The sequence below is a fragment of the Phyllostomus discolor genome, chromosome 9 (assembly GCF_004126475.2).
Source record: "Phyllostomus discolor isolate MPI-MPIP mPhyDis1 chromosome 9, mPhyDis1.pri.v3, whole genome shotgun sequence".
In the NCBI taxonomy this organism is placed as follows: Eukaryota; Metazoa; Chordata; class Mammalia; order Chiroptera; family Phyllostomidae; genus Phyllostomus; species Phyllostomus discolor.
The window spans coordinates 49,011,787-49,027,762 of record NC_040911.2 but is presented as its reverse complement, the minus strand read 5'-3'; the positions used below and the strand labels follow the sequence as shown (position 1 = coordinate 49,027,762).

The following is a 15,976-nucleotide window of genomic DNA, read 5'->3' as shown; positions in this document are numbered from 1 at the left end:
GACCTGCATAAATGAAAGCACAGCACTACCTGATAAGCCATTCAAAGTCTGTGTCCCACTGATGACACCTGTCATTTCACTATCCTAGGGTATAAACTTTCACATTTGAAGGCCCTTACAATCGGATCCAAGTTTACATTCCACTTTCATTATCATTATCTCCACTGACAACCAAACGAAGCTCTACCCACCAAACATCTCCTTGGGCCCTGTGGTAATTTTTTATGGGTTTTATATTAATTACCCCAGTAATGCATGCACACTAAATAAGCCAACAGAGAAGCAAAAGAGAAAAGTAAGTTATTTATAAGCACAAATCAGCCCCTGCCCCACCTGGACAACCACTTTGACATTTGAGTCTTTTCAGAACCCATCTGTACATAACGTAAATAGAGCCACTCCATCCCTTCCCGAAGGGACAACATTTCCCTCTTCTGAAATCAAACTAGTCATTAGGTATTCTCAGGATGCATACACAAGCCCTCCTTAGCCACTCCCAAATTCCATCAGACCTTATCTTAGGAACATTTGGCAATTGTCATATAACATCCCACCCAGTTGTCTGGTGTTGTTACTTAACCTTTCCCATGTATGCCCTAGCAGACCAAGTACCCTGCTGGACTATGTATCTCCAAGACAGAGTTCCTCCTTTATGGGAGACTGTGAGCCTACCACATGGCAGCCACATATCCCTAATCATCCCTCACAGCACAGGAACCACTAGTTAAATCTTTACTTACTCTATACAGACCCATTTTGTTGTTTTTAGAACAGAAAATGCTTGCATTACTCTTCTGGCGGGGTCACTGGCAGCAGGAGGAAAGTCCCTGTGTGGAGCTCATCATACTCCCTGATCCATGAGGGGGAACCAATGAAAAGCAGAAACAGAAACATTTTCCTCTCAGAACTAAGCCCTGGGTGCCTCTTTAAAAGGAGGACAAGCTGATGATTCATCCATGAGAAGGGAAGGAAATAAGGAAACAAATTAAAATTGTGGAAGAAAATGATCCTACAGGGAAGAACAGACATCTCAGAAGAAATGCGGCAGGATGGTAAGCTCAATGTTACTCACAAAATTTAAAAAGTGGTTGTCTGAATGTAAAACAAAATACAGGGAAAGAAGAAGAGCTATAGGCAGGTGAGCCATGAGGTAAAGGAGGGCAGGCAAGATGATTTCTTCACACCTGCAGGAGTTCGAACTAACCAGAGGAAAATGAGATATCAGCAAGTTGGTACAATTATCCAATATATATGTTATTATAAAGAAAGGATGCTAAAGGCATCACCCTATATCCCTCATGTTTGTGATCTCAAACAAAAATCAACATTTATCATTTTATTAGTCATTTCCCCTGCTTCATAATTAGATTCAAAATTAAAATACTTTATAATGAAAAAATAGCCTTTTAGAAGTTTGTTATGAAAAAGTTTAGAAAATATTTGAGCTGCTAAAATGAAACATGTCTAAAATGAAACATGTAGTATAATGCTATGAGATCTTTTTTAAAAAAGACTTTCTTAATTAAGCTTAAGCCTGCTATAAATATAAATACCCTGGCTAGTAGTCTAACTGAGGGTGGGGGGGGGAACCCAGAACAGTTCACTCTTCCCTCCTCCAGCAAAGGGCAAGTATTACGTGATACAGAGTGTGTGTCTGTATCTCCCTCCCTCCCTCTCTCTGGCTCTCTCCTTATCTTCTGCTCTTTGTCTCTCCCCTTCTCCTCTCTCTCTGTCTTTCTGTCTCTCTCTCCCTCCCCTGCACTTCCAGGAGAGTCTTTGATGGAGGCATTTTTTTTAGAACTACACAATCTATTTTCAGACCCTAATTAGTACAGTGATTCCATGAAGACAGAAAGCAAATAATACTGGAGCATTCAGAAATCTTTTTCTTCTAGATAAACAAATACCACTGATACAAAGGGATCTGGCTCTCCAGTATCTTGTTCAAGAAGAGAAAATTGGAGGAAAATGATTTCTCCTAGGTTCTGCTTGCTCTCTTTCAGGGCCTATTCAATCTTCTGATAACCCAAGTCTTCTAGGAGAATCTAGGGGAACTAAAAGTAGCCTAGGCTACCTTCTGGGTTAAATTCTGAGCAAGGAGAAGCCAACTTTATGACCTCCAGTGAAGTCAAAGAAGGCCTGAGGCATCAGGAGTAATGAAATACATCAGAAAAAGACTCACCAAAATGGAAGATTCCACAGAGAAACTCATTCAGTGACACTGATATTAAATACCGCTTTCCTTTTTCTGATTTCTGCTGACAAAGTTAGGCAACAAGAAAAACAACTCCAGCTTTGGTCAGTATGGCTCACTTGGTTGGAGCACTGTCCCGTACACCAAAATGTTGGGGGTTAGATTCCCCATCAAGGACACATACCTAGGTTGTGGGTATGGGGAGCAACTGATCAATATTTTTCCCTCACATCAATGTTTCTCTCTCCCTCCCTTTTTCTCTCTGTAAAATCAATAAACATGTTGAAAAAAAGGAAGAAAGACAACTCTGGCTCCATAGGACATACGTGACTCTCAGCAGCTCAGAAATCATGCCATGGAACTGAAGATGCAGAATCAAAGTCAGCCCCTGGGTAAATGTGAGGTGACGCTTCTATCCGGGCCCTAACAGAGACTGATCACACCTGATCACCCACCACCCAACCAAACTGCTCCCCACCTCCCAGAGGCCCTGTGCCCCTCTCTCAGCTCTGTCATGTCTTCTTTCCATATAAAACCTTCGGAGAGGCTATATAATTCATTTCCCCCAGTTTCCTGCTAAAATGTAACTTTTACAAGGTCAAAGCCCTTTGTCTATTTTGTTCAGACATGCCACTGCCTGGCACTTGTAAAAGCTAAGAGTTATTTTCTGAATGAGTGCCACAGAAGTAAATGCAACAGAATATTTTAATATTATACATGAGCACATAAAAAGTAAGACCATTCAACACCACTTATGTTGTCTTTTCACCAAAATGCTTAACCCGAAGAAGCAATGAGGAAGCAATCAGACTAAGATCTTGGGACTTTCTACAAAATAACTGGCCTGGATTCTGCAAAAATACCAATGTCATGGTGGAGGAAAAAAAGGAGAGGAATTGTTTTAGGTGAGAGACATGACAAACCAAGAAAATACATGATCTCTGACTGGACCTAAATTTTTTTATATACCTGTTAAGGACATTTGGGGACAATTGAAAAATATGTTGTATCGGTGTGAGTTAATACTATTACAGTTGTGCAGGAAAGTGTCCTTTTCCCTAAAAGATACATACTGAAGTATTTAGGGGTGAAGTGTAATGATGTCTCCAATTTACTTTCAGATGGTACAGAAAAAAATGTATTAGTATTTACATACATTAGAGAGAGATAGAAAGAGAAAGCAAGAGTGGCAAAATGTTATCCCTACTGAATAGAGGCGAGAGGTCTACAAACATTCACTGTACTATTCTTTCAACTGTTTTGTAAGTTTGAAATTTTTAAAATAAAGCATGGGTAAAGGGGAGTTAAAAAGAAAAGAACTCATGCCAGAGGGACAGTGGAATCAATAGGAAAGCAAGCAATCAGCCCCGCAGTAGGAGGACTGTGCTCCTGGCCTCCCTGCACTCTCCACCACATCAGCCCTCCAGAAAACACCTGAGAACTGGAGTCCTGCCTGCTCTCCCCCATGCCTGGGGTCCATGCCCACCTTTACCCCTTTGAGACATGTTCAGATCCTTCCCACTACAAGAAACCTTCCAAGATTGCTCCCTTCCCAGCACCCACTATATTTCATTTAAACTCCACCGTCTCCTACTGCACCTTCAGCAACCCACACATGACGAAAGTCATGGATACTAATTCCTGTGCACATGCTTCCCCTTCCTGCCCAACCAGGAGCCTCTCCATCACAAGCAAGGACCAGAATCCCACTCTCCCTACTTTCTATATCCAGCAGAGCATGCATAGCACCTTATCCACAGCAAGTACTCAAAACAGACCTTGATTAAAAACTTTCTGTCCCTCACCTGTCCTTGTGTCTAATAAAAGGGAAGACAGTATCATCATCACACTGTTACTTCTGTCATGCATGATTCTGTGGTAAGTGTTATCACAGGAACACAGGCCAGGTAGTCTAGCTTATTGGTAGTGTGTCCACATCCTGGGAAAGGCTCAGCACTCTTTGAAGACAGGCATCACAGCTGTCCCATCTATTTCAACCACCCACAGCTCCCAGCATGAAAGAAGCACTCAATAAATGGTGAATGGTTGAGTGAATGAATGTTCATTCCATTTTCAAACACATATTATAAATTATAAAAACTAAAGACAATTGAAAGTATAATAGTTGCACAGACCTGAAAGCACTGAAATTAACATGTTAGACACAAGTAAATTTGAAGACCTTTTCTCATTCATGGACTCAAAATCTTTTAATGTCCTAGCACCTTAAAATATAAAGTTTTTTTATTTTCTGATGGCTATTGCCTTGGATCAAACCTAAGGAATACAACACACTCCTTCAGACACTGAATCAGGGCAAACTTATGGAGGGCTATCAGTCTGACAGCTATAGACAAAGGAATGGAGAGGGACCACAAGCACTTTGAAAATGCTCCACAAATGATTCTGATACACACCCCAGAGAAGCTTTAGCTCTGAAATCAGAGGGAGAGCTGCATTCATGCTGATACTGAACAAAAGAGAACAAAGGGACCCTGGTGCATTCCATCAGCCTGGCTCAGGGTGACTATATGCTGGGCACTGCTGGGCAGACATCCCATTATGTCCTTTTTTTTTTTTTTACAAACACATGACACAAAGCCCCTACACTCGATATAATGTTATGTAAAATATGTAGAGAGATACTGTCTTCTTTTGAAAATATAAAATAACAAGACATGAAAATAAGCAAGTTTCCATTAAATACATAAAAAAAATTTAAAAGAAAGCTTTGCTTTCCATATCATTGAAGAAGGAAATTATCATTTAAACTATATTCAAGTTTATTAAACAAATTTTAAAAAGTATTATAGCCCTGGTGGGTGTGGTTCAGTTGGTTGGAGCATCTTCCCATAAACTAAAAGGGTGCATATTCAATTCCTGCTCGTGGCACATGCCTAGGTTGCGGGTTCAGTCTCTGGTTGGGGTGCACATGAGAGGCAACTGATCAGTGTTTGTCTCTTACATTGATGTTTCTCTCCCTCCCTTCCCTTTTCTCTAAAATCAATAAGCATGTCCTTGGATGAGGATAAAAAAAGTATTATAAAATGTTTAACTTTCATCAGCTTCAAGGTTTATGTTGCCCCCAAAATTTTGTGTGTAACTGAACTTTCAAATCTACTAACACCTTCTGACTGATTTCATTCTGGATTCTAAGATGTCAATTTCTTTCAGATTTTTTTTGCTTCTTCTCAGTTTTCTTGTGTTTCTTCCTGAGAATGGCTAATGAAAATTTCACCAATATTATAAGGTATCATTAAGCAGTCATCATCTACAAGCATGATGTCCTCACAAGCATCTTCTAAATTTTGGAGTTGTTTCTTTTTCACAACCACTTCTTCCTCCTTCTCTGCGATTCTATTTGTATTCCATGGAGATCTGTTTATCTTTTGTTCATTTTCAAAAGTAGCATTGCCATCTTCTGCAGTAAGGCCTGTATCATTTACATCTATCCTCTACCCAGCACCACCAACGCTGAACCACACTTTCCAAAAGGGGTTCGATTTAATAGAGGAATCAAGTGTGGTTAAAAAAATAATAATAATAATACATTATATTTCTAGCCTTTCTGCACACCCTCTCACCCTCAAGAAAAATGCTAGTTTCTGAGAAAGAAAAAAAAAGTGTGTACGTAAACAGAATCTCAGACTTGGAAAGCAAATGTGATGGTTGCCTAGCCTAGTACTGCCCATACTATGCATTCATTCTTTCCACAACGACTCGAACAAGCCCATCTAACCTTATTGAAGATGTACAGTAACAAGGAGCTCACTACTGCACAAAGCAGTCCATTTGAGGTTCCATAGCTCTCATTGATCTGCCTTACTGTGAGTAGAAGTCTGCCCTCAAGAACTACATGGCCCTTACCTGTGCATAGGTATCTGAAGCCCCCACTGCTTCACCAAAGATGAAGCAGTGGGGGCCACACGAAATCCCAGGTATTTGAATTCTTACCATACAGACTCCAAGAAGGGCAAAAGAGAGGAATCACCAAACTCCTTATCAGAGGCAGAGATGTCTTCAGTTTCTCTTAACCATGCCACTCAGCTGTTGAGGAAGTGGCAGAAATCTCTAAAATGTTGTCAAGACAACCAAAGTCCAAATATAAATCTCTGAGATTCCACTCAGAAGCAGTTTTTAAGTGTATGCACATACACACCCAGAGGAAATAATAAAAGATCCTCTCCTCCTCCTCCTTTTTTCTTCTTCCTTCTCTCCTCCTCCTTTTCCTCTCTCTTCTCTTTCTCTTCTCTTGCTTTTTGCCACAGAGTAATATGTGTTAAAAATGCATACTGGGAAGCTTTCTGCATCTGAGGTTGGAACAGCTGCTATCTCAATATTGTTTTTGTCAAGTTTTTTTAACACACTTTCCTGTTTTTAAGCTATATGTTTTATAATACTAGTTGAGATTACAGAGTGGGACAATTGGCACTCTACTAGCAAGAAGGAGACTCATGGGGTCCTAGGTGTCCATCAAGGACCCCTGTCAAACACACCTTCCTGTATGGCTAGCTTGCATGGACGGCCTGATTTATCCCAAGAAAGGTCACTCACAAAGGCTTTGGGATAAATATGGGGAAGTACACCCACAGTAAAAATCAGAGCAAAGAATTTATAACAGGGAGCCTAAAGAAACCCAATGTGCTTGAGTCCTTGGTTTTTCCAACAGCACAAAGCATTCAGAGAATGTTCCACAGACTGTGGTCAAGTCCATCTGGGAGACTTGTCAAAAGAAATGAGATCAGACATACCCTAAAATCAGGGCTCTGAAAGGCACAGGTACAAGTAAAAAAAAGACATGCCATCTGGTCCACTGTCACTTCCACCTGATGCAAATGATACGCGCCCCCCCCCCCCCCCCCCCCCCCCCCCCCCCCCCCGGTCAGGAACCTCCGACCCTACAATGGGAGCAAAATACTACAGCTGAGAGATAAAAGTCTGCTTTGCCAATGCCTGAAACAACCTTGGGAAGCACATCCGCAAGTAATTACTAAGCAATCAGAGTTAAAGATGGCACAAAAAAGATAGCTCCTCAACCTCTCCAGTGAGACAGTAAGAGTCTAGTTAAGAGGCCTGCATTTTCCATCACCTTCTCAAGGGGGCCCAACAGAGAGTGATCCCAACAGAGGGTGTGGCTTCTATGGTCTCTGTCCTACTGAGACTTCAGGGAGGTGTGGCAGTGGCTAAAAAACAGGAAGCTTGGTGCTAGCCATATGCAAGACTTCACAGACCTCCTGACACAAAGAGCAAAGGCGCTTGGGGTTCCTGTTAAATGTATGAAAGGACTTTGGACTTTCGAAAGTCCAGCCACTACCCACAGAGTTCTCTCTCAAACCAAGAGAACAAATCCAAACCAATTACTTACAATGGCTTGACCTTACCCAAATGCTCTCTCACTTAAAGCACTACCTTATTTGAGAATACAAGTAGCAGTTGAGAATACAGCCTGTCACACACATCTTGCCCAGGACAGGACCAGTGAAACTGGAGGGCTTAACAAATATAAGGTCAGTGGCCTTTCAAACAAGATATCCTCTGACCTAAATAAGAATAAAATCTAGAGCCACTCTCAAAAACAAAACAAAACAAAAAAAGGCCATGAATGTGATGTGATATGAATGGCACTTCAAAGCTTCTGTTTGCCCAGAAACATCTTCCTGCTCTTTGTTGGCACTGTTCTCCTTTTCCAAGCTCAGACTTCTTACACCAACAGAGTGACTGCAAAGAACCAGCAAACAAGGGTGAGGCATTATGTCCAGGAAGCCACTAAGAGTGTGTTTCATTCTCAGAGTTAAGAAAAAAAAGAAATAAAGGGATTTCCTCCAGCTTTCTCATCTCCCAGGCCTGCTAGTTGTCACCCTGGAATCAGAGGTTAGCTGGAAGTGATACCATATATCTAAGGAGATCATTTGGTATAGTCTTCTGCCTTAAAAGGAAAGATGTTATTATGTCCACTTTATAGATGAGGTGGCCAAGGTACTTATCCAAAACTGCTAGTGAGTGGAAAAGAATGAGAACCCAGGTTTGCTGCTTCCAGGTGCAGGACTCTTCCCACCTGATCCATTTCTTGTAGAAGGATATAGAGACTGATCAAGCAGTGAACTTGATAATAATTCATGTAATGGGACAGGGTCTGTGCCACCTAAGTAGATGACAATGGAGAAAACATGGAGGGGAGCAAAGGGCAAAATATCTCCTACTTCATTTATTCCCAATGCCAATCCTGACACACACAACCCATGTTAAAGTTGCTTCTCAATTCTCTGATAGAACATTCCTTCTAAGTGTTTTAAGGCCATCTATGAGTCTGAAATGACTCTTCACAAGGAAAACATGGGATTCCTGGAACTGATGTCTGGACTATAGTACAGAGACCAGCAGGCAGTGAAACCCACCCTTGCAATAACAATAAGGTCAACAGGGGAAGACCAGAGCAGCATCCTATTCAGATCCCAACTGTGGCTGAGCCCGCCAAAGGTTAGGAACACTAGGGGAGTTGTGTAGGAGTGACAAGCAGTTTGCTAGATGCCCTGGAATTCTAGGAGAACCAGAAAGTCCAGTGGAAATAGGAGTTCTGGCAGAGGAACAACTATGGGAGATGGTGATGCACACAGTCCTGTTAAAAGTTCCAGACAAGCCTAAAGGGAGCCTGGACACTCCATTGATCTGCTACAATTCAACCCTAACCTAGAATCATTTCCTTTTCATACACTTCCTGTACATCCATCTTGACAGACCAGTTAGCGTATCTTTGAGACAAGTAAGAACGAGTCTACCCTCCTAGCTGCTCTTTTTCTAGGAAATGGTTTACTAGGGATCAGATTTGCAGAGGGCAGTACAACTAGGTATCAATGCCAAATGCTGCTGAAAACACAGCTTAAAACTAACTCTTTCAAAAGAAGTAATTCTAGACTTTGATGTTGGTCCCTCCCCCCCCCCTAAAAAAAAGACAAATGGCCTTTAACATTCTCTAAACTCCCCGGGGTTGTTTTCAAAGGGCTGCCCTGTCATCTGACAGGTCTGCCAGAACCCAAGGCTTGGGTATTTGTTTCTGTCTTGGTTCCTGGCTTCTTTCACGTTTCTTCAGGATAAGTAAGAAAGCCCAGTTTGGAAGGGGAACTGGTGATAGAGAAGGACTTTCTCATCCTGCTTTTATCCCGGGCACAGAAGTTTTCTAGGTGCAACACTCTACAGTACTTTTTCACCTCCCTGTCGAGCTTTTCTACCCCCGATAGGCCTTCCTTTTTAAAAAGTGAATAAACCAATTGCTCCTAGGAGGCAAAAGAGAACCTGGTGCCTCGGCCGAGTAACTTCAAGTTTCCGCTGGAAGGAAATTATCAAAGGAGGAGAAAGCCCTGCACCACCAGAGGGGCCGCAGCCGGGACCAGGACCGGCCACGATCTTCTAGTTCCAGCAGAGGGTCTCAGCACTGGGCCCCAGCCCCAGCCCCAGCCCCGGCCCTGCCCCCAGCGCAGCGAAGCCTGAGCAAATCCCGGGAAACCGACCAACTGGCGGTGGAAGGAGTCTAGAAAGCTCGGCAGCAGGCTCGACCTGGACCTCAGCAGGGCTCGAGAAGAGGGAAAGCGGGGAGACGGGACACAGGGACAGAGGGGCGCACGGGCCAAGGGGAGGCGAGGAAGGAGAGCTGCAGGGTACCCATGGGTGCAGAAACTACGGGGGCGCACGGACTAGGGGAGCGCCGCGAACCAGGGAGGCTCACGGACGGTTGGGGCGAGAGGAGGTGGACACGGGAGTAAAGGAGGGCGCACGGACCAAGGGGATCCAGGAGTTCGCCGGGACAAAAAGAGGCTCAAGGGCTGGGGGGCCGCAGGAGATGACGGGGGTGCAGGGGCTGTAGGAGGCGCACGGACGAGTCGGGCGCAAGAAAGGGTGTCCCCGGCGGACGGCGGTGCAGGACTCACCCCGAGAAGACACACTTTGAGCTCCCGTATCGCCATCATGTGCTCGGGGCCGGACCGGGCAGGGGCTCAGCATCCTCCGGGGCCCGGGCCGTGTCTCCCCACGCCAAGCCAGCGTCCTCCAGTCTCCGCCTTTTCCTCGCGGCACCCGCTGGCGGAACCGCCACCGCTGCTATTTCTAGGCCTCGAGCCCTGCCGCGGTCGGTCACGTGGCTGCGGGCCGGCTCCTCCCGGGGCTCTGGATCTGACCTCCTTGGGCCCCAGCTCCCAGGAACGCCCCGGGGCCACGTCAGCCGCCCCGGGACCTGGGGTGAGGGCACTGCCCCTTACCTCAGACCAGCTCAGCAACTAGACCTGCTTCTACTAATCCCCCTCTGGCGTCTGCCTCTCCAGCCCCGACCCGGTGCAATGCCCGGGGGCTGGGAGGAAGACTTGGCCCCACAACGGGCTTCATCACTGACTATTCCATTCCTCATCTGAAAGTGGGTGCTGTCAGCCCAGGTCATTTGTATGGGAACATTTGGGAGTCTGTGTGTCTGTCCCATCGTTAAATGGCATTATTTATAGGTTCCCCCGCGGAGATGAAGCCAAGCAAGAGACGATTGTGAGGATTAGAAGGAGGAGTTTACCCCATGTAGCCTTTTACTCTCAGCCCTGAGTTCATTTTTCCATATGTAGTTGAAAATGGTGCTATTCTATTCCCCGTCCCCCCAGGCAAAACAGACTTGTCGGGGTCAGAAAAGGAAACATGCATTCCAGAGAGGAAGCTGCCGTGCTCAGTATAGACAATGCTACAACTTGCCCGGGTAGCCAGAACACCCAGCCCTCAGAAATCTAGCTGGAAATGCACAGCTCCCGGCAGACCTCCCGCATCCTTCCTTAACCCGGAATTAAGAAGAGGTTCTGGCCGGAGACAGTCGAAGGAGGCCTGTGGATCTACCACCTTTTCTTCTCCGTGCCTGGCCCAGTGTGCCTCATCTACTCAGAGGACTTCGTTTGTTGCCGCTATAGAGATGTCAGCCTTTTGGGCTATCTAACTAACCAAAATAATTCACTGGCATTTCCAGTTGGAAATAATAATATGATTTTTTTAAAAAAAACAAACAAACAAAAAACCTTCGTGACCTATCCCAAATTCTCAGGCCTCTCTCCAAAGTTGCCAACTTTGATCAAGGACTGTTCTATTCCCCCAGTAAACAACCCACCTTGATTATTTGGCTTTGTTCCCATTGAAGCCTGGTTAGTTAGCAACCCAGCTAGCCCCATACAATGGGGACTTCTGAGTCATGACCTCCAGGGAGAAAATCCTAGAAGCCAGAGTCAAAACAGGCCACAAAACAGACAATTGGCAATTAAATTCCCCAGAGCAACAGGGGCTTCCCCTTGATTGGTGCAGAGTCACTCACGTAAGTCTGGACTGAACTGTTTAAAAAGTAGCCTTAGACAAGATATAGGTCCCATTCAACATGGAGATTATTGTATCAGTGTCAGTCCTTGGTTTAGCATCCAAAGCTAGGATAGTCTTCTATGTGGACGGAGAGAAAAGAGGCCTGTCCAGAATTACCCAGCCCTGGTAACAATATCTCACTGTCCTCAGATTTGCTGGGGAGGCAGCAAGTGCTACACAGTTGCAGAGACAGCATGGTAAAGCAACTCCTTCACCAAGGGCTTCAACAGCCTCCCCTAGTATCTAGGTCATTCCTGGCAGTATGACCTGAATCTCCACATAGAAGCACTTTCCTTTGGCCTTTCTTCTCACTCCTCAAAAGCTGGTTAAACCAGTGTGGAAGCCTTTTCTATTGTCTACATCCTAGGGAATAAGAGGGAATTCATAAATTGCAATTAGTGGCTGAGGACAGGACCATCCCCAGATAAAAATGAGCCAACAAAATTTCCCTTCCATTACCTTACTCTTCTTCAAGATTCTTCTCATACCACTCTCTTCAACATTAGCCTAATTGTCTGGGATACTTGTGTTGTTTCTAGGCCTTCATGAAATAATCCTTACCAGGTACCCACACATACCCCAAAAAACACCTTAGTCCATTTGTCCTTCTCCCCACCCCCACCCCTATTAAAAATCACCTCATTTGTGTCTCATTCTGATGAGACACAAATGCTCTGTTTTACCATGTGCCCATCCCATGTCAACTGGACCACCTTCATGGGTTTATACTCTCTTCTTAGCCAGGTCACCCTTGGGGACTTAAAAACTGGCCTCATGGAAAACCTGGTCTGCATGATCAACCCAAGGTGACACATTGGCTCCCACCAGGAAGGAACGAGGAGGACTGCTGTGAGACATATTTGAGAGAGACAGATGCTGGGTAGCTCTCAACTTTTTAAAGCCATAATGTTTTCTGTGAATGCTATATTATACTCTATGATTACTGTAGTGAGGGCCTGTCCTGCCTCCTCTGGAATTTTCTGAAAATATGAAGAGGTTCTAATATAACTTAAGCAGGGATTTAAAAAATCAATGGTGCATAACTGAAAATTTATCAAATGAAATAATGGAACATGTAAGTTTTCCTTACGAGGTCATTGTACTAATTCAGACTTCTGTTTTTCTGCTGCTTTAAAGTCTTCAATGGTGCCATACAAGAAATCCAAACTCTTCAGTATATCTTGCCCAAGCTAGCCTCTTCTCTGCCCATCAGGTGAAACCCCATCACTTTTCAAAGACCTACTCAAATTTCATCTTCTTAGGAAATTCTACCTATGAGCTTTCCCCTACTCTGCTCCCACTTTTCTTAACTTTACTAAAGATAAAAAAGTAATTATCAACTAAATCTCTTTTTCAAGAAGTCAGAATCTAAACAGATACATGAATATAATTATCTACCTATATGAAAGGTACCCATAGATTGGGAAAGGATCATCTCTGTATCACCAGGGTTTTTTAGTGACAAAAAATTTTTTAAAAAAAGAAAAGTAGCCCTTGGCTGGCATAGCTCAGTGGATTGAATGCAGGCCTGCAAACCAAAGGGTTGCCAGTTCAATTCCCAGTCAGGCACATGCCTGGGTTGCCGGCCAGGTCCCCAGTAGAGGGTGTGTGAGAGGCAACCACACATTGATGTTTCTCTTCTCTCCTTCCCCTCTTTCTAAAAGTAAATGAATGAGCTCTTTAAAAGTCAAGAAGAAAAGCAACTAGAAGTGAAACTTTTTATCTCAATCTACCTAGAACTTTTCTAGAAAGACCTTTGGACTTATATGCCATTTAAACAAACCTACAATTTTGTGGGTCTCTGTCTGGGAGACCACAGAGTTATCTTCCTGATATGGCCTAAGATCCAGGAGTTATCCCCCTAATAGGATAGCAAGCCTGTTGACACTCCTCATCCTGGGCCTCCATCTCAGAAGGTTCTGAATGGGTATTTCTCTCAAAAGAATAGGATAATTCACCAACAAGTATTTAGTGAAAGTCTACCAACTGACTGCAAAGTGTCTGGAAAACCATCCCATTCTTTTTTTAAAATCTACCAAAAGCCATAACAGCAATAAATCTGATCCTGTTTTTTTGAGCCAGTAAATCCTTTTTGGGACTGTAACATATAAACAAACATAAAAAAGTGAATAATTATAGAGCCTGCCTCTTTATGCTCAAACATGCACCCAAAGAAACAAAGAAATACATTAGAAAAACATTTTAAAAACCAAACCAACAAACCTCCACTGAGATAAAGGGAGGATAACAACAGCAACATTAACGGGGAGAAATAACTAAGATCATTCAACATTTCGGGAACAATTAAGCAAACTATGGTATCTTTTCAAAGGTACATTTAATGGCGCACAGTGGTGTATATCACTTGGGTATTAAATGAAGTGTGTGTACTATGTAGAGTTATAGAGAAGTTTGTAGTAAGTTAGTTTCTGTGAGAATAATATGACACAGACTGCAAGCTGATCTCAGCAATCAGTGGTGAGTCATCTGGTGTGCTCAACAACCAGTTAAGGAAAAATTAAAATATTTATAAACTCTGCTTTTAAGAATGATATCTTTTTTATGGAACTTTAGTGTCTCCAATATCAGTTAAATGGCCTTTTAATATTTCTCAACTTCTGAACAACTTCCTTATTCCCTTCCTTTTCTCCTTCCTCTTCTCCCTAAATTCTATACACGTTCTAACTAGCATGTGCTGTCATCTCTTATTTGTAGCACTGCCCTTTAAACACATTTTGAGGAGCTGAATCTGGGACATACCTCGTTTAGAGAGGGATCCGAGGGATTTAAGAAAGCAGAGGTTAGAGGACCCTACAATTTGCCCACAGACTTGAAGAAGGAGAAAGCGGCCTGCCCTCAGAATCCCTTTCTGAGTTGCTAGCATAAAACAATAAACTTAACTTCCATGGCTCAAAGTCTTTCTAGAAGAAAGGGACTACTGGGCCATGGCTAGCAAGAAAAGGAGACCACGCCCTAGGGTGTGAAGTCTCAACCACCAGCAGCAGCACCAGATGGACAAGGCAACACATTTGCTGTCCTGGGGCCAATGGACTTCTCTTACACACCAAGTGGAGGAAAGACAGATGTAAGTTGTTTCAAAAGGATTTACGCTGGCTGTAGATAAAGGGGGTGGGAAAAGTGGGAGTGGGACTAATTCTGGGATAGGCACAGAGTCCATAAGGAAGAAGAGTTTGTTCCTGTGGACTGGTTGTGAGCAACAGTCTGGAAAGTTCCTTTGTAAACAAGAAGTGGAGGCTCCTGGGGTCCCATGGCACCTGGCTATTCCGTCTATTAGACAATGAGGGAATAGCCACCTGGAAGTTAATTCAAAGTTCCAACACACACTCAGGACTGTGAGCAGTCTTGGTAGCTGACCCCCAGTTATTAACAGCCTTTTCTGTCTCTTTCTTTCACTCTCCAGGCTGCTATAATTTAATTTACAACATCTCAGTAATTTTCTCTTGTCTCTAGGGAGAACTAAGAACAGAAGGAGCCTCCATTTGTAGGGAGGAGATCATTCTCAGGCACCAGGGAATGAAGCAGTATGGTGGAGAGTGTGGGAGGTAAGTAGGTACAAATCCCTCTATAAATTATTGTCCTCCATTGGCCACTCTAGTTGTCTTCATCTTCATGTGGCAAGGACAGTGACATCTTTTAGAAGCATAGGAGCAACAGCTAGAGAAGTGGGTGAGTTGTTAGCACTCCGGACAGAGGGACAGGAGCAGAGTAGGGTGGGCACCCGCCTTTCTCATTTTCTCCATCATCACCTGAACGCAAGTACTCAGAAGTATTTGAGAAAAAACAGATTGTCCTCACTTAAAACAAGGGAAGCATCTGTTAGGCTTTCACAAAGGATTGGTGTCAGGTGACAATTTTCTAGATACACCTTTTTCCAAGTCTCAACACTGGGCACCATGCCAAACTTCTCATTTAACTGGCCTCTTCATGGACATTCCTGCCTATCAGCCTCTACAGTCTTTCCAGTCCCTGGCTGAACTGAAAAGACTGAGTTAAAAGAAGATATTAAGACATATGTTAACATCTCCCACAAAATATAAATGAATGAATTCAGCTGGGAGACCACCTCCAATAAGCCATAAACAATAATGTAACACAGTCAGTCTTACTGGGAAATGAAATTTGCAATGATGCAGACCAAAGACAACCCAACCCAGTTTCAATTCGTAGACCATCAGTACATTGATTTTCCTACCTGGTCATATAAATTTCACTGGAATTGCTTAGAGTAATACTATGGAGATTAGTGTATATTTTTTTCTTAAAAGTGGTTATGTTGAACATTTTTCTACTTTAATATTATTTGTTATGAAACTAGAAAACTGATTTTAGATATTAGAAACAATTCTTATATCTTCAAGAATTTCTTTTAATTATTTACACAGTCATTCAGCAAAT

The 15,976-nt window shown here is 43.4% G+C and overlaps 1 protein-coding gene across 1 annotated transcript in view; it reads right to left on the bottom strand.

The window, feature by feature from the left end:
• RAB31 (RAB31, member RAS oncogene family) overlaps window positions 1-10,491 on the bottom strand; it is a 169,884-nt gene extending 159,393 nt beyond the window's left edge. The window contains exon 1 of the mRNA XM_028524670.2: window positions 10,117-10,491. Coding sequence (XP_028380471.1) covers window positions 10,117-10,155 — 39 coding nt within the window. The 5' untranslated portion in view covers window positions 10,156-10,491. The remainder of the gene's footprint in view (window positions 1-10,116) is intronic.
• Between the last annotated feature and the right edge of the window lie 5,485 nt (window positions 10,492-15,976).